Source organism: Argopecten irradians, chromosome 2 (assembly GCF_041381155.1).
Source record: "Argopecten irradians isolate NY chromosome 2, Ai_NY, whole genome shotgun sequence".
Classification (NCBI taxonomy): Eukaryota; Metazoa; Mollusca; class Bivalvia; order Pectinida; family Pectinidae; genus Argopecten; species Argopecten irradians.
The window spans coordinates 4,317,724-4,338,618 of record NC_091135.1 but is presented as its reverse complement, the minus strand read 5'-3'; the positions used below and the strand labels follow the sequence as shown (position 1 = coordinate 4,338,618).

The window sequence follows — 20,895 nt, the reverse complement described above, 5'->3', positions numbered from 1 at the left end:
ACGAAAACAAATATCGAGCAAACTTTTAGTGATTATTTCAATATTCTAGAGAATGGTGGCCTATTCACTCTTTTAGCACAGCACACTCAACAAATGTTTTCAGTTACATTATCATTGACAAAAACATTGTAATAAAACTTCTTTAAGCTTTTAAACAAATTAGCGTAGCATTTTACAGATTATCATCGATATTCCTCGGGCTACGGATCATTCTCGTTACTTGAACAATGTCATAACACAACTGAAGGGTCAGTGTGCGACAATAGATGAGGTCATTTGGTCTTTGATATGCATAAAACGAATGGCAAAACTGCACACTCTGGTTGACCGTATGGCTTTGATGTTGGGCGTTGCTTTCTACATACTTTTCAAAAGAAGATTCTGTAGGCCTGTAATTAGTCAGGGGTTTTCTTATGAAATTAATTACTTTGACATAGTCAAGATGGTGGATATAACGACAGTGCTAGTAACCCCTGGAATATCGAGGATGTGTACATATATGAATGTAACAAACACGGCAAAGTAAAAGTGATCACCAAAATACATACGAATCAAACAGCAAGCAAATACAGCAAAATTGCAAATAAATCCAAAATAAATACACTTAGAACAGATTTAATAGGCCTACAGCTACAAAGTGTACTTGCTTACCTTTCCAGGTTGAGATTCCATTTTCTCACAAACAAATGGGTTTGGGTTTGTGAAACAAATGCTTGTAAAGAAAAAGTCATGACAAATGGTACTCGACATTTAACGTTAAACATGGTCGATATGATGGGGTTTTACTGGTTCACGAGCGGAATTTCGAATGTTGTTCAACTAAACATTTAACAATTATATTTGAATGTCGTGCAGCTTGACATACGACATTCTACATTCTAACAATGTCAATTGCGAGCCTGCGGACTTTCGAATGTTGTGCAGCTTGACATACGACATTCTCATTTGAATGTATTCAGCTTGTCATTCAAGATCCAGCACTCAGAATTCGCACCTCGACACAACACATTCGCATTTAGAATTTCGTGCAGTTCGATATAAACCATTTTAATTCCTACAGCTTGCAAGTATATTTAAATTAGTTACCGTTTAGAGACATTTGGACGTACCCTAGTGGCCATTCTCCATTTTCAGACGTTCTAGGAGCCCTAATTGAATTAAATCGCCAAAGGCTTAACTTCTAAACTGCTCTGTATATGATAAAGCCCCTGAATCGTGTGAAAATGATGCATGGACACTGAATAGGGGATATGGTCAAGTACATATAAAGTGTACCTAAATCAGTGACGATCGCGTCCAATATGTATGAATGAGTGAAAAGAGCAATACACGAGGAAACGAAACATACGAACTATATCTAAACTATGAGGAAAATGATATAAACAGAAAAATGTTTATGTTATATATTATAAACCATTTATCACATTAATGAAATCAACACATTTCCTTAGTATTTGGTATTTACATAATGTGTATATCAGACTTATAAAGCTACAACAAATCACGGTGTTTCCTCCAGCTTATCCGCCCCATTCCTTGCTACAGAACAGTCGCCGGATGGAAGACAATTTTCAGAAAGCATATTTGTGAGCGCCGTTTTCGCCCATGCAATTACCGGAAGTATCTCCTGCGCAAATTTTGTTGGATTCTTTTGGAAATCACTCGCGTGTTTATCGCCATCGTTTGAAATCGATTTATTTTTGCCGATAGAATCTATTATACTTCCGTTAGTGTTGTGATCGGTACTATTTTTAGGACAGTTCTTCTCCAATTTGTCCAGATAAGACTTGATACGATTGTCAACCTTATCCACTTTCTTCAGCAGTACAGCTTCATTTCGCTTGGCCATAAGTTCAGCTTTCTTTGATAATTTTATCATATTCTTTCTTTGACGACAGCTTGCCTCAAGCTGCTCTTTGTGAAATTGGCTATAAACCTGTTGTTGCTTCATCTGTTTAGGCTCCCATAGCTCTTTGGAACGTTTCCGCCAACCTTGGTAATAAAAATACTTGTCAACTTGCGGTCCGTGCGCTTTCAATGTGGTCCCCGCTCTGGAAAATTTATTCATAAATGCTTGTAATACTTCCGGCGGAAGCTGACCCGTTACCAGCATGTGTAGCCAATCATTACTCCCGTACGCAAAATGCTTGTATTTGACTGGTTGTTCCGTTTGACCACAAAGAAGTTCAGTTGCCGAAACCTTGCCAACCGCGCCTTTTTGATTTGGAGGCACAGCATTTAGCGGGTCGACGTTGGCGCCATTATCACAGACACACTGGGAGTAGTAAGCGCCATACAATCCTGGTATTTTAGAATCCATAGGCTCTTTGTGTATTGGCGGCAGATTTCGTTCTTGCTTGCGAATTTCATCTTCAATAGTTACCTTGACCTCCGGTTCGTCTGGCTTTTGTGGTTTGTTCAAGATTTTATCGCAACTTGCTGCCGAAGGGTGGGGTCCTTTGTTCCGTTTTGGTTTCGATATTATCTTCTTATGAAACTTAAATTTCGGAGGTTCCGATGGAATTCTCAAGGCGGGGAGTCTAACATGCCGACCGCTTGACATTTTCTTGTCATAGCTACCACAACACGCTTCAGTTTCTATTATGACGTCATAATAATGCAAAACCAATTATGACGTCATAAATGACTACTGTAGACTCCATCGATTGGTTTCATCGAAGTTGCATCCAAAAAGAATAAATGTGTTTTTTTAAAAACAAAGAACAAATACAGATGCTGTTGACTTTTGTATCCGACTTTCTTCACATCTTAACATGTGGTCAATTTAGGGGTTGATAAATGCTATACAGTTGAGTGTAAGCAACCAGTGGCGTAGCGCCCGTGCATGCTTGCATGCTCAAGCATGCAAAAAATAATCTGACTTACATTTTTGCACAGTCAGAAAAAAACACAACATTTGAATACACGTAACGCTGCAGAATATAAATTACGTATAAATACATATGATATGTCCAACTGTATGCCTAACATAACTTTGTGCACATTTGAAAGATTTGAACATTGGCCATTCTGTAAATTTATTAGAATAGTCTATATATTTCCGGTTACCAGGTTGTTAAATTTGATTATGTTTGAATCCTGTCAAAGACAATGTTAGACTTCTTCACCAAAATCCCTCAAGCAAATGTGGATTTTGAATCAGGAAACACTTACGAAAATAAACAACATCGCATGAAAAGTTAGAAATATTCTAAAATCATATAGTTATATTGAAATGATAGCAAAACAACTAAAATAGCAATTGCAACATGTTCTTGGCCTTAGTAACGAAAAAGTGAATTTTTCAATTTTGGTTCTGACTTTCTGCCCCGTTAAAACGCGTATTAATCCATGATTTATGGTGTCTACTCACGAAACAGTTGACTTTAATTTTTGTCGAATATGAACAGATTGTTCATTTAGAAAATAATTTTTGTTGTTGTAATTGTTAGAAATAGAACATAATAGGTAGAAAAATAGGTCATAAATACAATGTTTAATTTTTTTATTGAGGTGGTCGAGAACTGGTCCCTTCTTACGCCATTTTGACAGTGGTCTTTGACTCGCTGTCGTAAACAAACCAACACGTAAACTTAATTTTAATTCTGTTTAGAATATTCGCCATAAGTTTGTCACACAGGGACCTGGCACGAAATTTTTTAACCAATAGTATACATATATATATATTATAGTATCAAGGGGATGAACTCGGCGGTCGAAAAAAACGGACCTATTTTTTTAAAACCGTGATTATTTTAATAAATTGGTTCTATACAACATTGACGGATATCTTACCTTAAAGAGAAATAATTTATCTTTCCATTGAGTGCTTGATGAACAAAATTGGCCAAGTATTGACGAAGTTATGGCTTGATGAATCAGGAAATTTACGTCAAATATGCTAGGTAGACATTTCCCTGTCCGGTCGAAATGTCGTCTCGGCTCTAATGGGTACCTCAAAAACCAAGCCAAAATCACAAAATCTACGCTTGTGGTGGTAAACAGTACCCATAACTGTGTTCATCCACAATCTCCTTTGGAGGTGTCGTGACCCGTACTTTGTAGAAACTCCATTTAAACATCGTGTAGCTCACTTACTTTAACCGTCACCGCCATGTTCATTTTTCTCTCGGAACGCTCCTCGACTTTACATATCGTGACTACATTATGCAAATTATGTAGTGTTGTGCTTGTGGGTAAACTCGAGAAGCGTTCCGAAAAACAAATGAACATGGCGGTCACGGTTAAAGTAAGTGAGCTACACGATGTTTAAATGGGGTTTCAACAAAGTACGGGTCATGACACCTCCAAAGGAGATTGTGGATGAATACAGTTATGGGTACTGTTTACCACCACAAGCGTAGATTTTGTGATTTTGACTTGGTTTTTGAGGTACCCATTAGAGCCGAGACGACATTTCGACCGGACAGGGAAATGTCTACCTAGCATTTTTTTCGTAAATTTACCGATTCATCAAGCTATAACTTCGTCAATACTTGGCCAATTTTATTCATCAAGCACTCAATGGAAACATAAATTATTTCTCTTTAAGGTAAGATATCCGTCAATGTTGTATAGAACCCATTTATTAAAATAATCACGGTTTTAAATAAATAGGTCAGTTTTTCTAGACCGCCGAGTTCATACCCTTGATACTATAATATATATATATGTATACTGTTAGTTTCAAAAAAAAATCGTGCCAGGTCCCTGTGGTTTGTCATCAGTTAAAATAACACAAAATTCTCCCATTCCTTACAATTTTAATTTTTACAACCAAAATCCGTTTTTTTTTTTTTTTTTTTGGTTCGAGCACTTGTCAGGGGAGTCTAGTATAGTACGATTACATGTATATAAAATCACCACCGTTCTATTTTGTGTATAGTTTTGCATGGTTATCACCGAAATATCGTGACCTCCATTTAACCATTGGTATATATGTTAAAAGTTACCAAAGAAGTAAAATAGTTATAACAATTTCCCGTCAGCTTCTGGGGGGCTTCGCCCACCATACCCCCTACCGGGGCTTCGCCCCTGGACCCTGAGCAGGGGGCTGTTGCCCCCTGCACCCCCAGGCATGCAGGCCTATCCAGTCCTAGCTACGCCGCTGGCAACCCTATACACCCTAGTGCACTAGGAGTGCACTACATTTAAACTTGTAGTGCAGTTTTGATCAAATAATACGCTACAAAGATTTAGTTATACATGTAGTTGTGTTACAATAGACAAACACTAAATAAAGTTCTACAAACGGACTATATATTGTTATACATTTAAAGTTCATTTACAACTATATGGTTGACGTATATGTATATATATGTACCATGTATTTCTGAAACCTTACATGAAACCTATTAGATTGTTCACCGGGCCATATTCTGACAGCTGTATGAAGCATCATCGTTTGTTTGGCCTGCCGAGACGTATCATCCCACAATTTAATAAAACTACGATTAATTTGTGTATGTCACTTTTACATACGAGCTCTATCATATACTCGAACTATAAAGCTGAAAGTTTTTTTGTTGTTTGTATTTTTTTTTTTTTTTTTACTTTTTTTTTTTATTATTTGGTTTTGTTATTTCCTGAGCCTCTATGATAGATCATGATGAATTCCTGGTAAACTTTTGGTTTTGTTTTTGCAGGCTCTGATTTGTCAAAAAAGAGAGCTTAGCTACATATGTATATAGTGTATTCAATAATGTACGTATCCTAATGATAAAGTACGCGTTGTATAGGAAATTATTAAACGGAAATCATGCACTATTTAGATTTCTGGTTATACTTATTTTTGTATTTACGTGTATATGTAAAAGAATCGTATAGTATATTATAACTATACGTTTCCGGAACAAAAATTATGTTGTTTAAAGATGCTCCACCGCTGACAGAACATACATGATACTTATCATTTATGGTGTTTAATCATGTATATATACATATGTATGTCTAATTAACACAAAAAAAAAAAAAAAAAAAAAAAAAAAATAGTATGATTTATTTTGCCTTTGGTGAGTGCGTAATCAGTACTTCATTCCATATAGAACATAATGTCACGGATGCAATCAATCATTTTTAATATTTTTAGCTTGAAGTAAAATCAGAAGCTCAAATTTTTCAATAGTGGTAATGGTGTAAATTTAGTAACTTTTGAAACTGAAGAAAAAAAAACTATTTGTCAGCGGTAGAGCATCTTAAAGTTATGAATAGCAATTGTAATGTCAAAATGTCTTCAATCGGTACACCTTCAAAATTACCAACACATTAATGGCACAGATAAGTTTGGGCTCATGAGGCGAGTGGCATTAGAATTACATGTATAAGCAGGCTAAGGCCAACAAGCAGAACAAACTTAAAGATGCTCCAACGCCGACAAATGCTTTTTTTTCAATATCAAAACCAAGAACAGACGATTTAGTATTTTTCTTCAGTTACAAAAGTTACTTACTTTACACCATTACCACCACGGAAAAGCTTGAAAAATTTTTTCTTCAAGGTAAAAATATGAAAAATAATTAATTGCATCCCGAAAAAATTCCTTGGCACTATATCCTATATGGAATGAAGTACTGATTGCTCATGTACCAAAGGCAAAATAAATTATTTTGTATATTTTTTGTGTTAATAAGACAAATATATATACGATTGAATATCATTTATGCTCTGTCAGCGGTGGAGCATCATTAAACCTTCCTGTTGGTTATTGAGATGGCTTGGTTTATCTTGGTTTATACATGAATTCGAAGTTCGCCATAAAGTGAATCTTGATTAATAAGTGTTGGTTTTTTGCAGAAATTTTGTTTCGGTAACCTAAAAACGGATGTATATTAGGAATAAATTACCATCTAATTATTCATAAAACAACAAGATCTGCAGTAAAATATATCTCATTTTTATTCATGTATATACTGGGAATCATAAAGAATACAATAAAAGTAAAATATGGACGGTGCATATGAAATGCAAAAGCTGCATACAATATATCATATAATTAAATATCATATAAAAATGAACAAAATTGGCTGAACTTTTACAAATATGGATTAAGTCAAACGCCTAGTGAATATTAATTAAGGTACTGTCTTTTGTACACACACAAGAAGCAGAAAAGCAAAAAATCTTTAAAAAAAAAAAGGTAAAATTTTTTCACCTCCCCAATGACTAATCTATACCAGGTACATATCTTTGGTACAGATTTCAAACCTTCAGTACACAAAAAATACATTTGTTGTAATTAATTATTATGAATTAGTGAAAACATTTATCTATATATATATATATATATATGGCTACATGTATATAAGTGTTCTGGGCTTGGTAATGTACCACAAACATAAAATCCCATCAATAAATTAAATTATATGCTGCTATCAGACATTAAAAATGCTTAGTTATAATGTATTATTCAGAATCTTGACATCAATAATAACTACATTTCACAGTAAAATTAAAGCTCTGAAAGCGGTTTAAATCGTTATTTTTTCATCATCATATCACTCAAAACATCGCTAGCCAAACATGTAGAGTATCAAACTGAATTCCCTTGGCTAGCAAAGTTGCATACTGCTATCTGTAACATTTTCTCATCAATGGATTATGGTCCCCCAAATTGTGACAATTCTGATATACGAGAGTTACTTCCCTTCATTTAACTGAGTATAGCACTACTATGAAGTGATTCTTATACATATATTAATCAGAGTTCCTTCTTCCACATCTAGCCATATCTTTAAGTTTCATTTAAGTTACATCTTGTTCATGTTGATTAATGGACTTTATTAGGAATGAGTTTTTCGAAAGTATTTAATTACATGATTTGCAAGTTGTGGAAACATTTTGCATCAATATTGTTTAATTGATCTTTTAATTCAGATCTCAAGCAGCAAAGTTTCCTATAAATACAAAAAATATTATGCACATGGACAATTATTTTTTGTGTGTAAAAGACCTTTGTGTAATTAGATTAAACAAGCTCTTGTAAATCTCTATGATTACGGTATGTATGTGAATGAATATACGTACCCGGCCTACTGTATCTTTCGGCCGGGTACGTATATGTACTAGCTATACTCAGAGTCCTATATAATGCCAATAAAGACAATGTGACATTTTTCTTTCACCTAAATAACAAATTTGTCTTTCAATACATCCTAATTTTACACAATGACTTTCAATTGAGTTGTGTAAGTCATATTATTTAGACCATCAGCATCTACTGATAATAGTTTAAGGTCATCTTTTCTGTTATGATTTCTCAATTACTAGATGTTGCTTTCACAAATTGTATGCACATTATATTTGAGATAGATCTCTCTCAATACAAAACAAATTATGATTTTATATCTTTAACACTATTCCATTTAATTCTGCATGTTGCACAATAAAAGAAGACCTTAAAGCTTGTGCACAATGTAAAAATGATTAAAAATAGAGGCATTTGATATTTCAGCAGCATCAATGGAATGTTATTTTAAACAATATTCTTAAATAATGTAAATAAAATTAGTTTGTTTACTATCATAAATGGACAAATGTGAAAAAATGTGAGACTAATATTATTAAGACAATCAAAGGTTAAAACGATTACATATTGTATATTGACAATTCATATATATACAGATTTGTGTAGAACTGAAATGATCAATTGAAGCACCTACAATTTGAAAAACAGTTTGCCAAAGTACATGTGAAAAACAACTATTGACTTAATTCTATGGAATTAGGTTAATGATCGGTTTTATTAACCTTGAGATATCGTCTCCTGACAAATGAATAAATCAAGTATCATCCTGTGATACTATTAAATTACTCTTATTATGTATCATTATTGATTTATTTGAATTGTAATTTGAATCTTAAATAGCACTTGCCATGTTAAACAAGAAAATTTCATTGAATAAATGCACATACAATGTATTTAATTCATCATACAATGCACTCACTCTGAATTACTAATGTATTTTCAAATGGCAAGAAAATTTTCATGGAAGTCCAAACTTTGCAAAATTAAGCAAAAAGTTCAACGATTACTAAAATTATGCATTTCAGTAAATCCTTTAAATATCCAAAAATAAAATAAAGACAAAAAAAAGGCAAGAAAAAAAGGGAACATCTAGGAAAACAGACAAGGAAAATCTGCCATGAATTAAGGTATAAAATCCAAAGTAAAGTTTTAATTTCAACATGTGTAATTCCATTATTTTTAATAAAATGCAGTTTACAGTAATATAATTATTAAAAATGATATCCAAAAAGTGATGAAAATTTGATAACAGCTTCAAAAATTCCAATCCAAGTTTTACTTTTGTAAAATTGTTCTACACAGTCAATGTCTAAACATGTACCACATGGCCTCTTAATGTGTTGAATATACAGATTAACTTACATAATATTTGGTATAGAAAACTGATACTGGACTAATAACAACTTCCTGATACCAACAATTATGGCACAACTAATACAAAATTCTAAGAAATAATGGAAACCATGTGGTTTACTCCTGCTTTGCTAGGACAGTTACCTCCCCTTGACACCTCCTGCTGTCCATCCATTCTGTTGTTGGGATTTTAATGTGTCTTCTCCAAAATAGTGATGTTTTTTACATGCTATATTTCATTATTGAGAGACTTTGAGGGGATCGAGGGTCGGGTTGGGGAAACCCATAGAAACCCGTAGTCAATTATATAATGTAAAGCCAATTTAATGTTTATATTGTATAATGATGTTAATTTTTTTAAAATTATTAACATTAAATCATGCATGCATTTCACCAAATGGTCAGTTGGTATTCCGTCTTTGCATATTACAGACTTATGTGCCCTTGCGGCTAGGTATTGATTGTGACGTCATGTGTTTGCGAGCGTAACGTCATACTTTTCGGAGAAAACTACATAAATTGCGCTCACAAAATAGTGACGTATCAATCGACACCTACCCACAAGGGAGCTAATTCTGTATTGCAAGACGGAATTGTCTTAAAAAATGCACCAATAAAATGGCTACTGTAATTAACTGATATCAGTCTTTTTCTCTTTCTCTACTACTTTACAAAGCATCAATATGGTACAATATAAAACTGGTGTTTATCTATTGCAAAGAGATATATATCTTTTTGTAAAATTCTTCTTAAAATCCCCTCTGAAATCCTCATATCTCTTTTCTCATCCCCAAACCTAAAAATACACTACAAAAAAACAGATAATAGATTTACAAACACCGGCAAATGTGCATGACATTGTATATCTGTAGGATCATTTTCTATTGGTCAGTCCAATAACTGAAGTATTAAATATCGCCTGTCAGTGAATACACAATGTCGCTACCTATTGGTCAATAAAGATAAGGTTCTCTAATATTTGATCTGCTGCTTGCTGTAATTGGTGGGTTTATCCATCCAAGGTGACTTGTCTCCAGCAATCAATGTAGAAAACTTTTTAATAACCTATAAAAAATGTATAATATACATAATTAAATAAATATTTACCATCAAAACTTTTGAAATATTACATAAAATTATACATTTGTTATTTAAGTGTGGTTTAATGTTCTAGCCACAGCCAGTATAATTTATTGAAGTACAAGGTTTTGGAGGGGGAGGAAATTAAACCAGAGTACCCGGAGAACAAATACCAAACTGTGGTCAGTACCTTGCTGCTAGCTTGTTTTCGAATAGCTTCAAAAAATCAATATTCATCTTTGTTCCAGGTACCATGAGGAACATACATGTGAAATTTAAGAAAGATCTCAGGTGACATAAAAGGAAATATAGTCAAACCTGTCTAGTTATTGCATCACCCTGTATATACATTATTTTATACATTGTATTTAAGTCAGTCTATCTAATGTATCACATTCAAAGTCCGTCCACGAGATTGCCTATATATTTCACCTGTTTACTTTAAGTTCAATGTCCCATAGTATATACGTACAGTGTAGTAGACTATGCATTGTAATTAATAGCTCTATATCAATTATGTATTGTTGTTTCTTTCGAGAACATTAGGTAACCTGTACATTAGGACTCATGTCTATAGACAAAATTGTCTCAGTCACATGGGGTATCCCATTACACAGGTGTGATTGTACATGTATATGACAAAGACTTACATGTGGTTGTGGTAGGCATGTGCCAAGGCACTCTATAAGCAATGGTTCCTCACTCACAATCTGAGCGAAATCTCCGTATGACACCTTACTGTCCTTGTCGAAATCCTAGAATATTGAAATCAAATACTATTAGTGCAATGCACTGTACAATACGCAGTATGGGGTCAATATTTTGCAGTACATATTAAAGGGTATCCAAGTATGTAATACTAAAACTGATCCTTGTTTTTTTCAAATCTAAAATATCTGTCTCTGTTCAACCCATCTTCTTAAAGGGACATGAACCCAATATAAGTTGTTCTGTATGTTTAGATATGATTTTCAGATGTTTAATGATGGTTTCATTACAGTGATTGGTTACCTAAAATGCCAGGAAAACGTGGGGAATACCAAAAAAATGGAAATAGGAAAATATAAGATCGGTAGGATTATTAGAAGAAAATATGGGATCTGTAGGGTTATTTGTAGAAAATATAAGATCTGTAGGGTTATTTGTAGAAAATATCAGATCTGTAGGGTTATTAGTAGAAAATATAGGATTTGTAGGGTTATTTGTAGAAAATACAGAATTTGTAGGGTTATTAGTAGAACATACAGGATCTGTAGGGTTAATAGTAGAAAATATAGGATCGGTAGGGGTATTAGTAGAAAATATAGAATCTGTAGGGTTATTAGTAGAACATATGCGATCTGTAGGGTTATTAGTAGAAAATATAGGATTTGTAGGGTTATTAGTAGCAAATTTAGGATCGGTAGGGTTATAAGTAGAAAATATAAGATCTGTAGGGTTATTAGTAGAAAATATAGGATCTGTAGGGTTATTAGTAGAAAATATATGATCTGTAGGGTTATTAGAAGAAAATATAGGATCTGTAGGGTTATTAGAGGAACATATAGGATCAGTATGGTTATTAGTAGAAAATATAGGATCTGTAGGGTTATTAGTAGAACATATAAGATCTGTAGGGTTATTAGTAGAAAATATAGGATCTGTAGGGTTATTAGTAGAAAATATATGATCTGTAGGGTTATTAGTAGAAAATATAGGATCTGTAGGGTTATTAGAGGAACATATAAGATCTGTAGGGTTTTTAGCAGAAAATATAGGATCTGTAGGGTTAATTTCATTAGAAGAAAAATATAGGATCTGTAGGGTTATTAGTAGAACATATAAGATCTGTAGGGTTATTTGTGGAAAATATAAGATCTGTAGGGTTCTTAGTAGAAAATATAGAATATGTAGGGTTATTAGAAGAACATATAGGATCAGTAGGGTTATTAGTAACATATAGGATATGTAGGGTTAATAGTAGAAAATATAGGAACGGTAGGGTTATTAATTGGTGGGGTTATTAATTAGTAGAAAATATATTTCAGTCTTACCAATTTTTTCAGTGCAATTTCAACAAGATCTTTTGGTGCTTCTTCCGCATCTTCTTCTGAAACCACTGCCTTAATAATAAATGACAAGAAATATACAAACAGGAAGTCTAAGTAAGTGGCCATATATAGACTGTAGTTAGTTTCAGCCAAAAACATCATTACGAAATAAACATTCATTTAACACAAATGACGCCAAGGTTTTACAATTATATACAAACTGTACACATGTATAAATCTAAATACTAACCCAACACAGATAACCAATAGCAAACCCTACATTGAAATACTGTCATAATTAGCGCCCCTACCCCCATAAGAGCCCTTCCAGTTTTCTTGAAAAGAATTATATCAATTTAAGTTGTATAAACGCCGCCATCCCATGCCATGGATTTAGCGATAACATGTGATGCCTCAAACATCAGCATTGTATCCCATTATTAATTGAACTTGCGAGTCTTTTACATGTGAATCAAGACATGATATTGTGTCTCAAAGGATAAAAGACATAAATATGTTTACTGTAACAGATTAATGTAGCCTGAGTACAGAAAGATTTAAAACATGGCTGACTTATTTCCTCCACAACTTAGTTTTTGGTTCATTAATAAGCACCCTCTTTGTTACAATCATTTAAGCCCCCTGGGCACTAATTACGACAAATACAGCATATACATTATATAAATTACACAATAACCTAGTTATAAATGATGAATTATAAACACTAGGTTCAAGGAGCCGGATAAGGAATTAAATCTTACCATTGCAAAACAGCCCTTTAAAAAGTAGAACATAGATTCCCTGGTGATATATCCCTCATCTTTGATGTCATAAGCACGAAACATAACTGTTGATAGACAAAAAACATCCATTATACACCAAGAACCATGCATTCAACTGTATATTATGAAGAATCAACATTTTTAATAGCAATGTAGAAGGTCAAGGTAATTCATTTCAGTAAACTTGGTAGTCCTTCATCAATCCCAGCAATTAAATTATAGTAAAAATATCAGTAGCTTACATTGGCCTTTCATTTATTGAGAAGTAGTTGTATAAATATACATATTAATAAAATAAGTAAAACATTAAAACTTGGTAGTCCCTCATTCCAGCATACAGAAAGCCAAATATCAGGTCCCAAGATTACGAAACGGTCCTCAGTAATTTAAAACAACCTTATTTCAGACTTAATCAGCCAAATAAAAAACATTACAAAAATCTGCTAATATTTGATTGACTAGGTCAAAACTGAAGACTAATAGATTGATTAACAATACAGATTATGGGTATCTACTATGTCTAGTCAGTCATTTTCGAAAAAAAAATCAACCTATTTGACCTTGGTGACCTTGAAGGTTGGTGACCTTGAAGGTTTTTAAGGTCATTCATTTGGACATTAATTTAACTTGGTAGCACTTAATGTTACAGGCCCATCATCAAATATCCAGGCTTCTAATTATATATAAGATAATTTACATGTTGTCGAAAGATTCTTGCCTATTTGACGCCTGTGAATTAAAGGAAGGTCAAGCTAATTCATTTCAATGAACTTGGTAGTCCGTCATCCCAGCAATTAAAATGTAGGCCAAATAACAGTACCCTGCATTGGCCTTACATTTATTGAGAAGAAGTTGTTTCGATGAAAAATTTATGCATGGTGGCTGGCTTATGGTAATGAATGAAGCACAACGACAATAAGTTATCTTGACCCATCAGGTCTTATATGATATACACATGTATATTCCAACTGAGTATAGAATCCTTTCTTTCTCATATCATGAATAGTGATACATAATCATAATGTCAAAAAAAATCCCTTATATATGTGCATTAATTAGTAAAAATAAATAAGTATCACATCCATTTATTTCTACATATTTTTGTATATTTTGTATATCATCTATACAAAGTTTGAATACCGTATTCGACCCAATAAGCGCCCAGTGCGTTCAAAAATTTGCAAAAATGAAAAGGTTCTTAATAAGACGAAATTATATTGAAAAGTAAACTGCAATCCTATACAGTTTTGATAGTTTTGGTCCTTATTTATGCATGGGTAATTGAAATTGAGGCCTCAAAAGGGGGAGGGGCACTTATAGGGTCATGGGTGCATATTGGATCGATTACGTTACTATAACTTATAAACTTCTTTGTGAAATTTTGAGATTTAATGCTTACATCTCAGTTTCTTCTCATCATTTTCTTTCGACAGGTAAATTGAGAATCCGATAACCCATTCCTCTTCACTAATACACTGATCACGATCAGCATCAAAAGCTGTGAATACTAAACAGTAATATAAACATTAATTTTAATACATTCACAAAGATTCAGCTGACTTTTTTTAACTACAGTTAATTTCATACAAGAATTATATAAGTATGGAAGATATCGTGGAACAGAGGTAATTACCAAATTGAACTTTTTAACTTACGTAACGTAGTATACTTTAGCACTAAAGGCCTAACAATAATTAATAATATGATTTTTCTGAATGTGAAAAATATGAACATCATGAAAATGCAGTATATATATGCATGTGTATACATGAACATAGATATTGTTGACTACAATGTACCTACAGTTGGTAGTAGACTAAAGGTTACACCCTTGTTAACACGGAGTGCACGAGGTTTAGACTACAGGTAGACACGGAGTGCACGAGGTTTAGACTACAGGTAGACACGGAGTGCACTACGTTTAGACTACAGGTAGACACGGAGTGCACAAGATTTAGACTACAGGTAGACACGGAGTGCACAAGATTTAGACTACAGGTAGACACGGAGTGCACTACGTGTGAACACGGTGTCCACTACAGTTGGACATGGTGTCCAGGTACATTCAGACTTAGACAGACAAGGTGATGTGTTATAGTTAGGGATCGGGGAAGAATACGTTCTTCAATTTAAAATAATACATAGTTATAATTTTTTAGTGTTTCTTTTTTTAAATTACAACATCTACAATTTAATGTACAGTATATATAACTATATAATACGATATTTTTTCAGTATACATGAATAAAACCTTTTCACTGCAAAAGTAATAAAGATTAATTTGTATTCATTAAGTATATGTCTATTTAATGTTATATCAGTAGTTTCCATTTCATATCTTAAATTTTCTATATTACGTTTTCAAAAGTCAATGTTTTATGGGTAAATTGCATTAAATTTTACATGAAATAGTAAATATAAGTCAAAAACAACTTTGAATTGCGGCAAAAACTAGAACGAATATTCGTACCCGGCCTACTAAGACGACACCATTTTCTGTCTAAAAGTCTTTTGAGCTACAATCTTGCAGCTACGGCAAAAACCAGTCCTATTGTGCTTTTGAGACACTTGTTCTTTTATAATTTAAGCTATTAGTAATACAATCATATACCGGGTAATACATAGCTTTTAAATAAAAAGATTTGGTCCCTATCTTTCATAAAATATACACTTTTATAATATTTTTCTTTGCTATATCAAGTTCTAAAAGTATTGTACGTAAAAATAGCTTAATTACATATTCTTTATTAAAAACTGAACGTCTTTAAAAGATCATGCAGAATAAATCCACTTCAAACTTTATGAAGTAGCCATAGTCTACCTACAAGTACATATAGTACCCAATTCAGTTTGTTTTGATTCTTAATTACCGGTAAACACAATATGTTTATGATCCCAACCCCGCAAGTTATCTTGACCGTATATTGCGTCATGGTCCAATAATTATAACTTGTCAAACATACAGGTAAGCCACAGTATCCAGCTATACAGGTACCTCAAGGTGACCATCGATAGATGGCCAGAGGGCAGAATCGTTGTCTTCTGTGTTTGCACGGCTTTATGAGAATGGAGGCAGTATCTTTATATAATATGTGATTTTAGAATTGTTTCAATGGAAGTTTGTTAAGACAAACAAATACACTTTACCTTTTAAAAATCATATAGGTTTGTGAGTTTGAAACACAAAAGTACCATTCTTATTAGATACATGTACATGTTTGTTGTAGAGCCTGGGTAAACATGTACACCATTTCCCGGGGGAGGGGGGGGGGTAGATTGGGATGAGGTAAAAACTAGCTGGCAAAACATATAGTAAGTGATGCTGAATACACCTCAATTATTGTCATGACAGACAGCCTTGAAGTGGAGCTGACGGGAGCTGTACAATGCGTAAATCAAGCATGTCTGTCACAACCTTGAATTTACCAATAATACATGTATATATTATAATCAAAATTAATTTAGATTATGTACTTATTCAACATTGTAATATGGTATTTTATATACATAGTCATGATAATCAGGTTTCTGATATATGTAAAAAGCCAGTGTAAAAAAAAAAAAAAAAATTAATGAAAAGATATTGGATGAAATATGATTTTCCAATAATTTTGAAATAAATGTTTTAGTTAATTATACACTTGGTATTTTGATTATTTTTTATTTTAATATATAAAGCTTCATTATCAAATAAATTAAAATGCACTACCAGTTAAAATACATATCCCTATTGACTACCATTGTTGTATAACTGTTCGTATTTGTGTGATGAGTACAATGTATATGTAGAGAGGCTGCCGCCTAAGTACAGCATGCTATAAATGGACCTCCTGGGGTTGGGATAAGGTACTTCATGTATACAGGTGTTGTTAGTCTGTGATACACTTGACTGAACATATTGAAGGGTGCCCAAAGAAGGCCCCAGGCCCCTGGCCCCACTCTGACCAATGTTAGGTAATTTAGATTATCATATCCGTGTGGTTGATGGAACAGTATGAAGTCCAAGTGACCATGGCAACTGCAGTCCTAGCCTAGGGGTCTACCTTTCGAGCAGGCATATTTGTACAATATACTATGTATACATGTATGGATCACACATTGTAAAGAAGGTCAGAATAGGATATTGTCAAATTATCAGAGTTTCTAGAATTAAAATAATTGTGACAAATTCAGAATCTAATCAACAACTATGAATCTACAGTTTAAATGGGTAGAAGTTGGATTTATTTTGATTGTCTGTTTAATTTATTATCAGGCATGTGACCTACATTTTTCCGATCGGTACTTTGAACAGTGTTGATACTAAATTTTTGCTTTCTATAAGCCAGTGCTTACAGGTTCCTCAATCGGTTGACACAATAAAATGTAATTTCTAATGCCGATTTTTAACGTCTATGGACGATTGCCGATTTTTAACGTCTATGGACGAATGCCGATTTTTAACGTCTATGGACGATTTCACATATTTTCAATGCTTTGCAACGCGCCAGGTTCTATGTAGCAAATGTATACGTATTATACATTTGACAGGATTAAAACTATTTCGCGCACCTTGCCGTTTAGAAAACTATATTCAATGCATACATAGTTAAACATCTTATGAAGAATTTAATTTGTTTATGTTTATCATGATGTCCTTGCTTTAATTATGCCCATCAATATATCCTTTTTAATCAAAATATTTTGCCGATCAAAATATCTCTTGGGCGACGATTTGCTAACACTGAAAATCTTACTCCCTGCAAGGTTCATCAATTTATGCGTTCCAAAAAGAATTTCATCTTTAAACTACATATCACTAGCTAAGAAAAATAGTTTTTACTGGGAAAATGCGGACTTGAACTATCCATTGATGAGACATAACCAGTACGTGGTTTACCGTGGTTTACCGTACGCAGTTAATTTGCTTTTATAACTTCTAATAAACGTCCTTATTTATAAATTAAATTGTATGATAATTTATATTGATACATTTTACTTTATATGTATCTATTCAAATAAACATTACAGTACGAATGATTTCCAGTAATTAACGGCAATTTTATGTTGCAATAAATATTATGTTTCTGATCGCAATAAATATTTCTATCTGTCAAAGTCCATATAGACTGCAGAATAAATACATATTTTCTCATATCTCTGTGGCACATCATCTAGTCTGTCTGTGGTCTTGATGTAGTGGACATTTTACCTGGACACGATGTCCACCTGTAGTGGACACCGTGTTCACACGTAGTGCACTCCGTGTCTACCTGTAGTCTAAATCTTGTGCACTCCGTGTCTACCTGTAGTCTAAACCTCGTGCACTCCGTGTCTACCTGTAGTCTAAACCTCGTGCACTCCGTGTCTACCTGTAGTCTAAACCTCGTGCACTCCGTGTCCACTCGTAGTTCACACCGTGTGCACAATGTGTAACCTTTAGTCTACTACCAACTGTATATATACAGGATGTCTTCTACTTTTTCATTGTATGCTTTAAAATAGTTCCAAGCCATACCTCTTTCATTTAATGAATCGTCTGTCATAGCAAATTCCTTATACAGCATTTCCTTGAATCTTGATTTCTCCACATATAGCCTGTCAGCATTTTTACTCTTCGTTGCCATCTCCCTGAACATCATCATTAGACACTCAACAGCATCTTTTCTCACTGAAAATATTTAAAAAAAAATTACCTGATTTTTTTGTATAATTTATTTTTCAATTTATCCCTAAGAGAAAATATGACCGGGTATCCCAACTGGATCCCACCTGGAATTCCTTCAGGATATTTTCTCGGGATCCTGTCAATGCCACCGGTAGTGAAGGACAATAGGTTTGAAATCATAATCGATCATCGGTTTGTAATTGGAAGTCATTAACCGATTGATATTCGATTAAATAATCTGTTTCTAGTAAATAGCTGTATCGAGCTGTAAATCTTTACTACTGGTTCGTGATCATTAAAATATTAAGCACTTCTATTTGAAATGATACGCTTTTGTCACTTTATTTTTACATTTAATGGTAATTAGAACACTTTTATTTTTTACTCTAAAAATATGTGATTGTGGAGTGTGCAGTTGTGATGTATTTTGTTGCGTTTTGGTGTAACACTGATGATGTTGCATTTATCTTGATGAAATTTCATTACCCAGTCTGTTTCCCATTGTGCTGCTGCGTCCAAATCTTTCTGTAGTTTTAGTGTGTGGGTCTTTATTGTTTATAATATTGTCGTCTGTGAATAATCTTAGTGTTCAAGATTTTAATAATCTTAGTGTTCTGTGCTGCATGTATTGATGGAAGTCATTTATGTACAGTAAGTTATAAACAGAATGGGGCCCAAACATGTTCCTTGAGGGACTCCTGTAGATGAAATCCTGACAATTGGCATTTCTAATTAACAACATATTCTTTCAAACTTACGTTGCGTTTTCCGCATTAAATCCTCCACAACTTTTGCTTTGGGTTTTGATCTTGACATCTTCAATATTGCGTTTGTTTGACGTGTGCAGAATCCTAGCTAGCTTCCTCAACAACGGAATAACAGTTAACCTATATATCGGACGCACAAAAAATGAGGAACGCAAAATAATATAATGGGCAAATTTTACAAACACTACGTATTTTCATGCATTCAGATGCTAATCATTTTATAATTAAAATACAATTGGTGATTTTTGTGTAGCCATATGTTTAAAAAAGTGAGAGTTTTTAAAAACAACGAAAATATATATTTTATCACTACATCGGATTACAATCCGTTTCCATGTGATTCACGCATGCGCTCATCAGTATATCCGGATAATAGTACGGGTTATGTGTGTACACTTGTGCCGGGCCCGTTCCAACAAATACTAAGCAACAAACCGTGAAGCACCAAGCTCTGTTCACTCAAAGAATCAACGCAACAATGATATGGCGAATAGCCGATACATTTTAGTAGTAATATTAAAATTTACTTTCAAAGTTAGTTTCCTATAAATTAAGTTGTTTCTTTTCTTCAAAAAATGTTCTAAATGTTCTGAATGGGATATTTTTGACAGACATGTGACTTAAATGAACTAAAAAATGTTTGAACTATCCTTAAATGAATTCAAACATTGATATCATGTCTAGATTACTTATCAATCAAATCAAATGTAGGAGGTGTACCATTTTGGGTACTCAAACCTGCTGAAAAACAGGACTGGACCCTTCATGCTTCAAAGCTCTCTGTTTACAAAAAAAAAAAAAAAAAACTATGCACTGCTGATAAGTAAACAAATCATGAAATCAAAACTAAAGGCATCTATTTGAGGAATGTTAAAAGAAAAATCTGGATTCAAGCACACGTTAGAAAATTTTGACAATTATTTTCAAAAAGTGTACCAAGCCGGTTGGTAGCGTCACGTTACTTGCACATAAGCTAGTTATCATAAAGCCTTACATACCGGATGTCCCTTGGTAAATAGGCCGATAATGACCAAGTTTGAAGGCCTACTACTTTCCGAAACGACTATTTTGTTCTTAAAAATAGGAATGTAAAATCGGAGAATGATAACTTGATATAGTCGAAAAGGTATTTTTATGTAGCTTAATACACTTATCATCAGCTTCTGAACAAACTAATCAAATAAATCGGATGTTAATTTTCATAACGCGGGTC

General features: G+C 33.4%; 2 protein-coding genes across 2 annotated transcripts; both read right to left on the bottom strand.

Moving 5' to 3' along the window:
- Positions 1-11: 11 nt before the first annotated feature.
- On the bottom strand, positions 12-2,606 carry LOC138314190 (uncharacterized). The gene has a single exon (XM_069254391.1). It carries the CDS (start codon positions 2,561-2,563, stop codon positions 1,502-1,504), a length of 1,062 nt encoding a protein of 353 aa, XP_069110492.1. The 5' UTR covers positions 2,564-2,606; the 3' UTR covers positions 12-1,501.
- Positions 2,607-6,876: 4,270 nt separating this feature from the next.
- Positions 6,877-19,896, bottom strand: LOC138314188 (calaxin-like). Its single transcript, XM_069254386.1, has 7 exons — positions 19,674-19,896; positions 18,766-18,918; positions 14,668-14,775; positions 13,248-13,333; positions 12,490-12,558; positions 11,107-11,211; positions 6,877-10,441 (listed from the first exon to the last, which is right to left on the bottom strand). Exons 1-7 carry the CDS (start codon positions 19,729-19,731, stop codon positions 10,349-10,351), a joined length of 672 nt encoding a protein of 223 aa, XP_069110487.1. The 5' UTR covers positions 19,732-19,896; the 3' UTR covers positions 6,877-10,348.
- Between the last annotated feature and the right edge of the window lie 999 nt (positions 19,897-20,895).

What these genes read in the sequence shown, in the direction of transcription:
- LOC138314190 (XM_069254391.1), bottom strand. Translation starts at nt 2,563, where the DNA reads ATGTCAAGCGGTCGGCATGTTAGACTCCCCGCCTTGAGAATTCCATCG.
- LOC138314188 (XM_069254386.1), bottom strand. Translation starts at nt 19,731, where the DNA reads ATGTCAAGATCAAAACCCAAAGCAAAAGTTGTGGAGGATTTAATGCGG. An exon ending in TTTAATGCGGAAAACGCAAC is followed by an intron (nt 18,919 to 19,673) that starts GTAAGTTTGAAA and finishes AAATATTTTCAG; the next exon opens with TGAGAAAAGATGCTGTTGAG. An exon ending in AAATTGCACTGAAAAAATTG is followed by an intron (nt 11,212 to 12,489) that starts GTAAGACTGAAA and finishes TCAATATTCTAG; the next exon opens with GATTTCGACAAGGACAGTAA.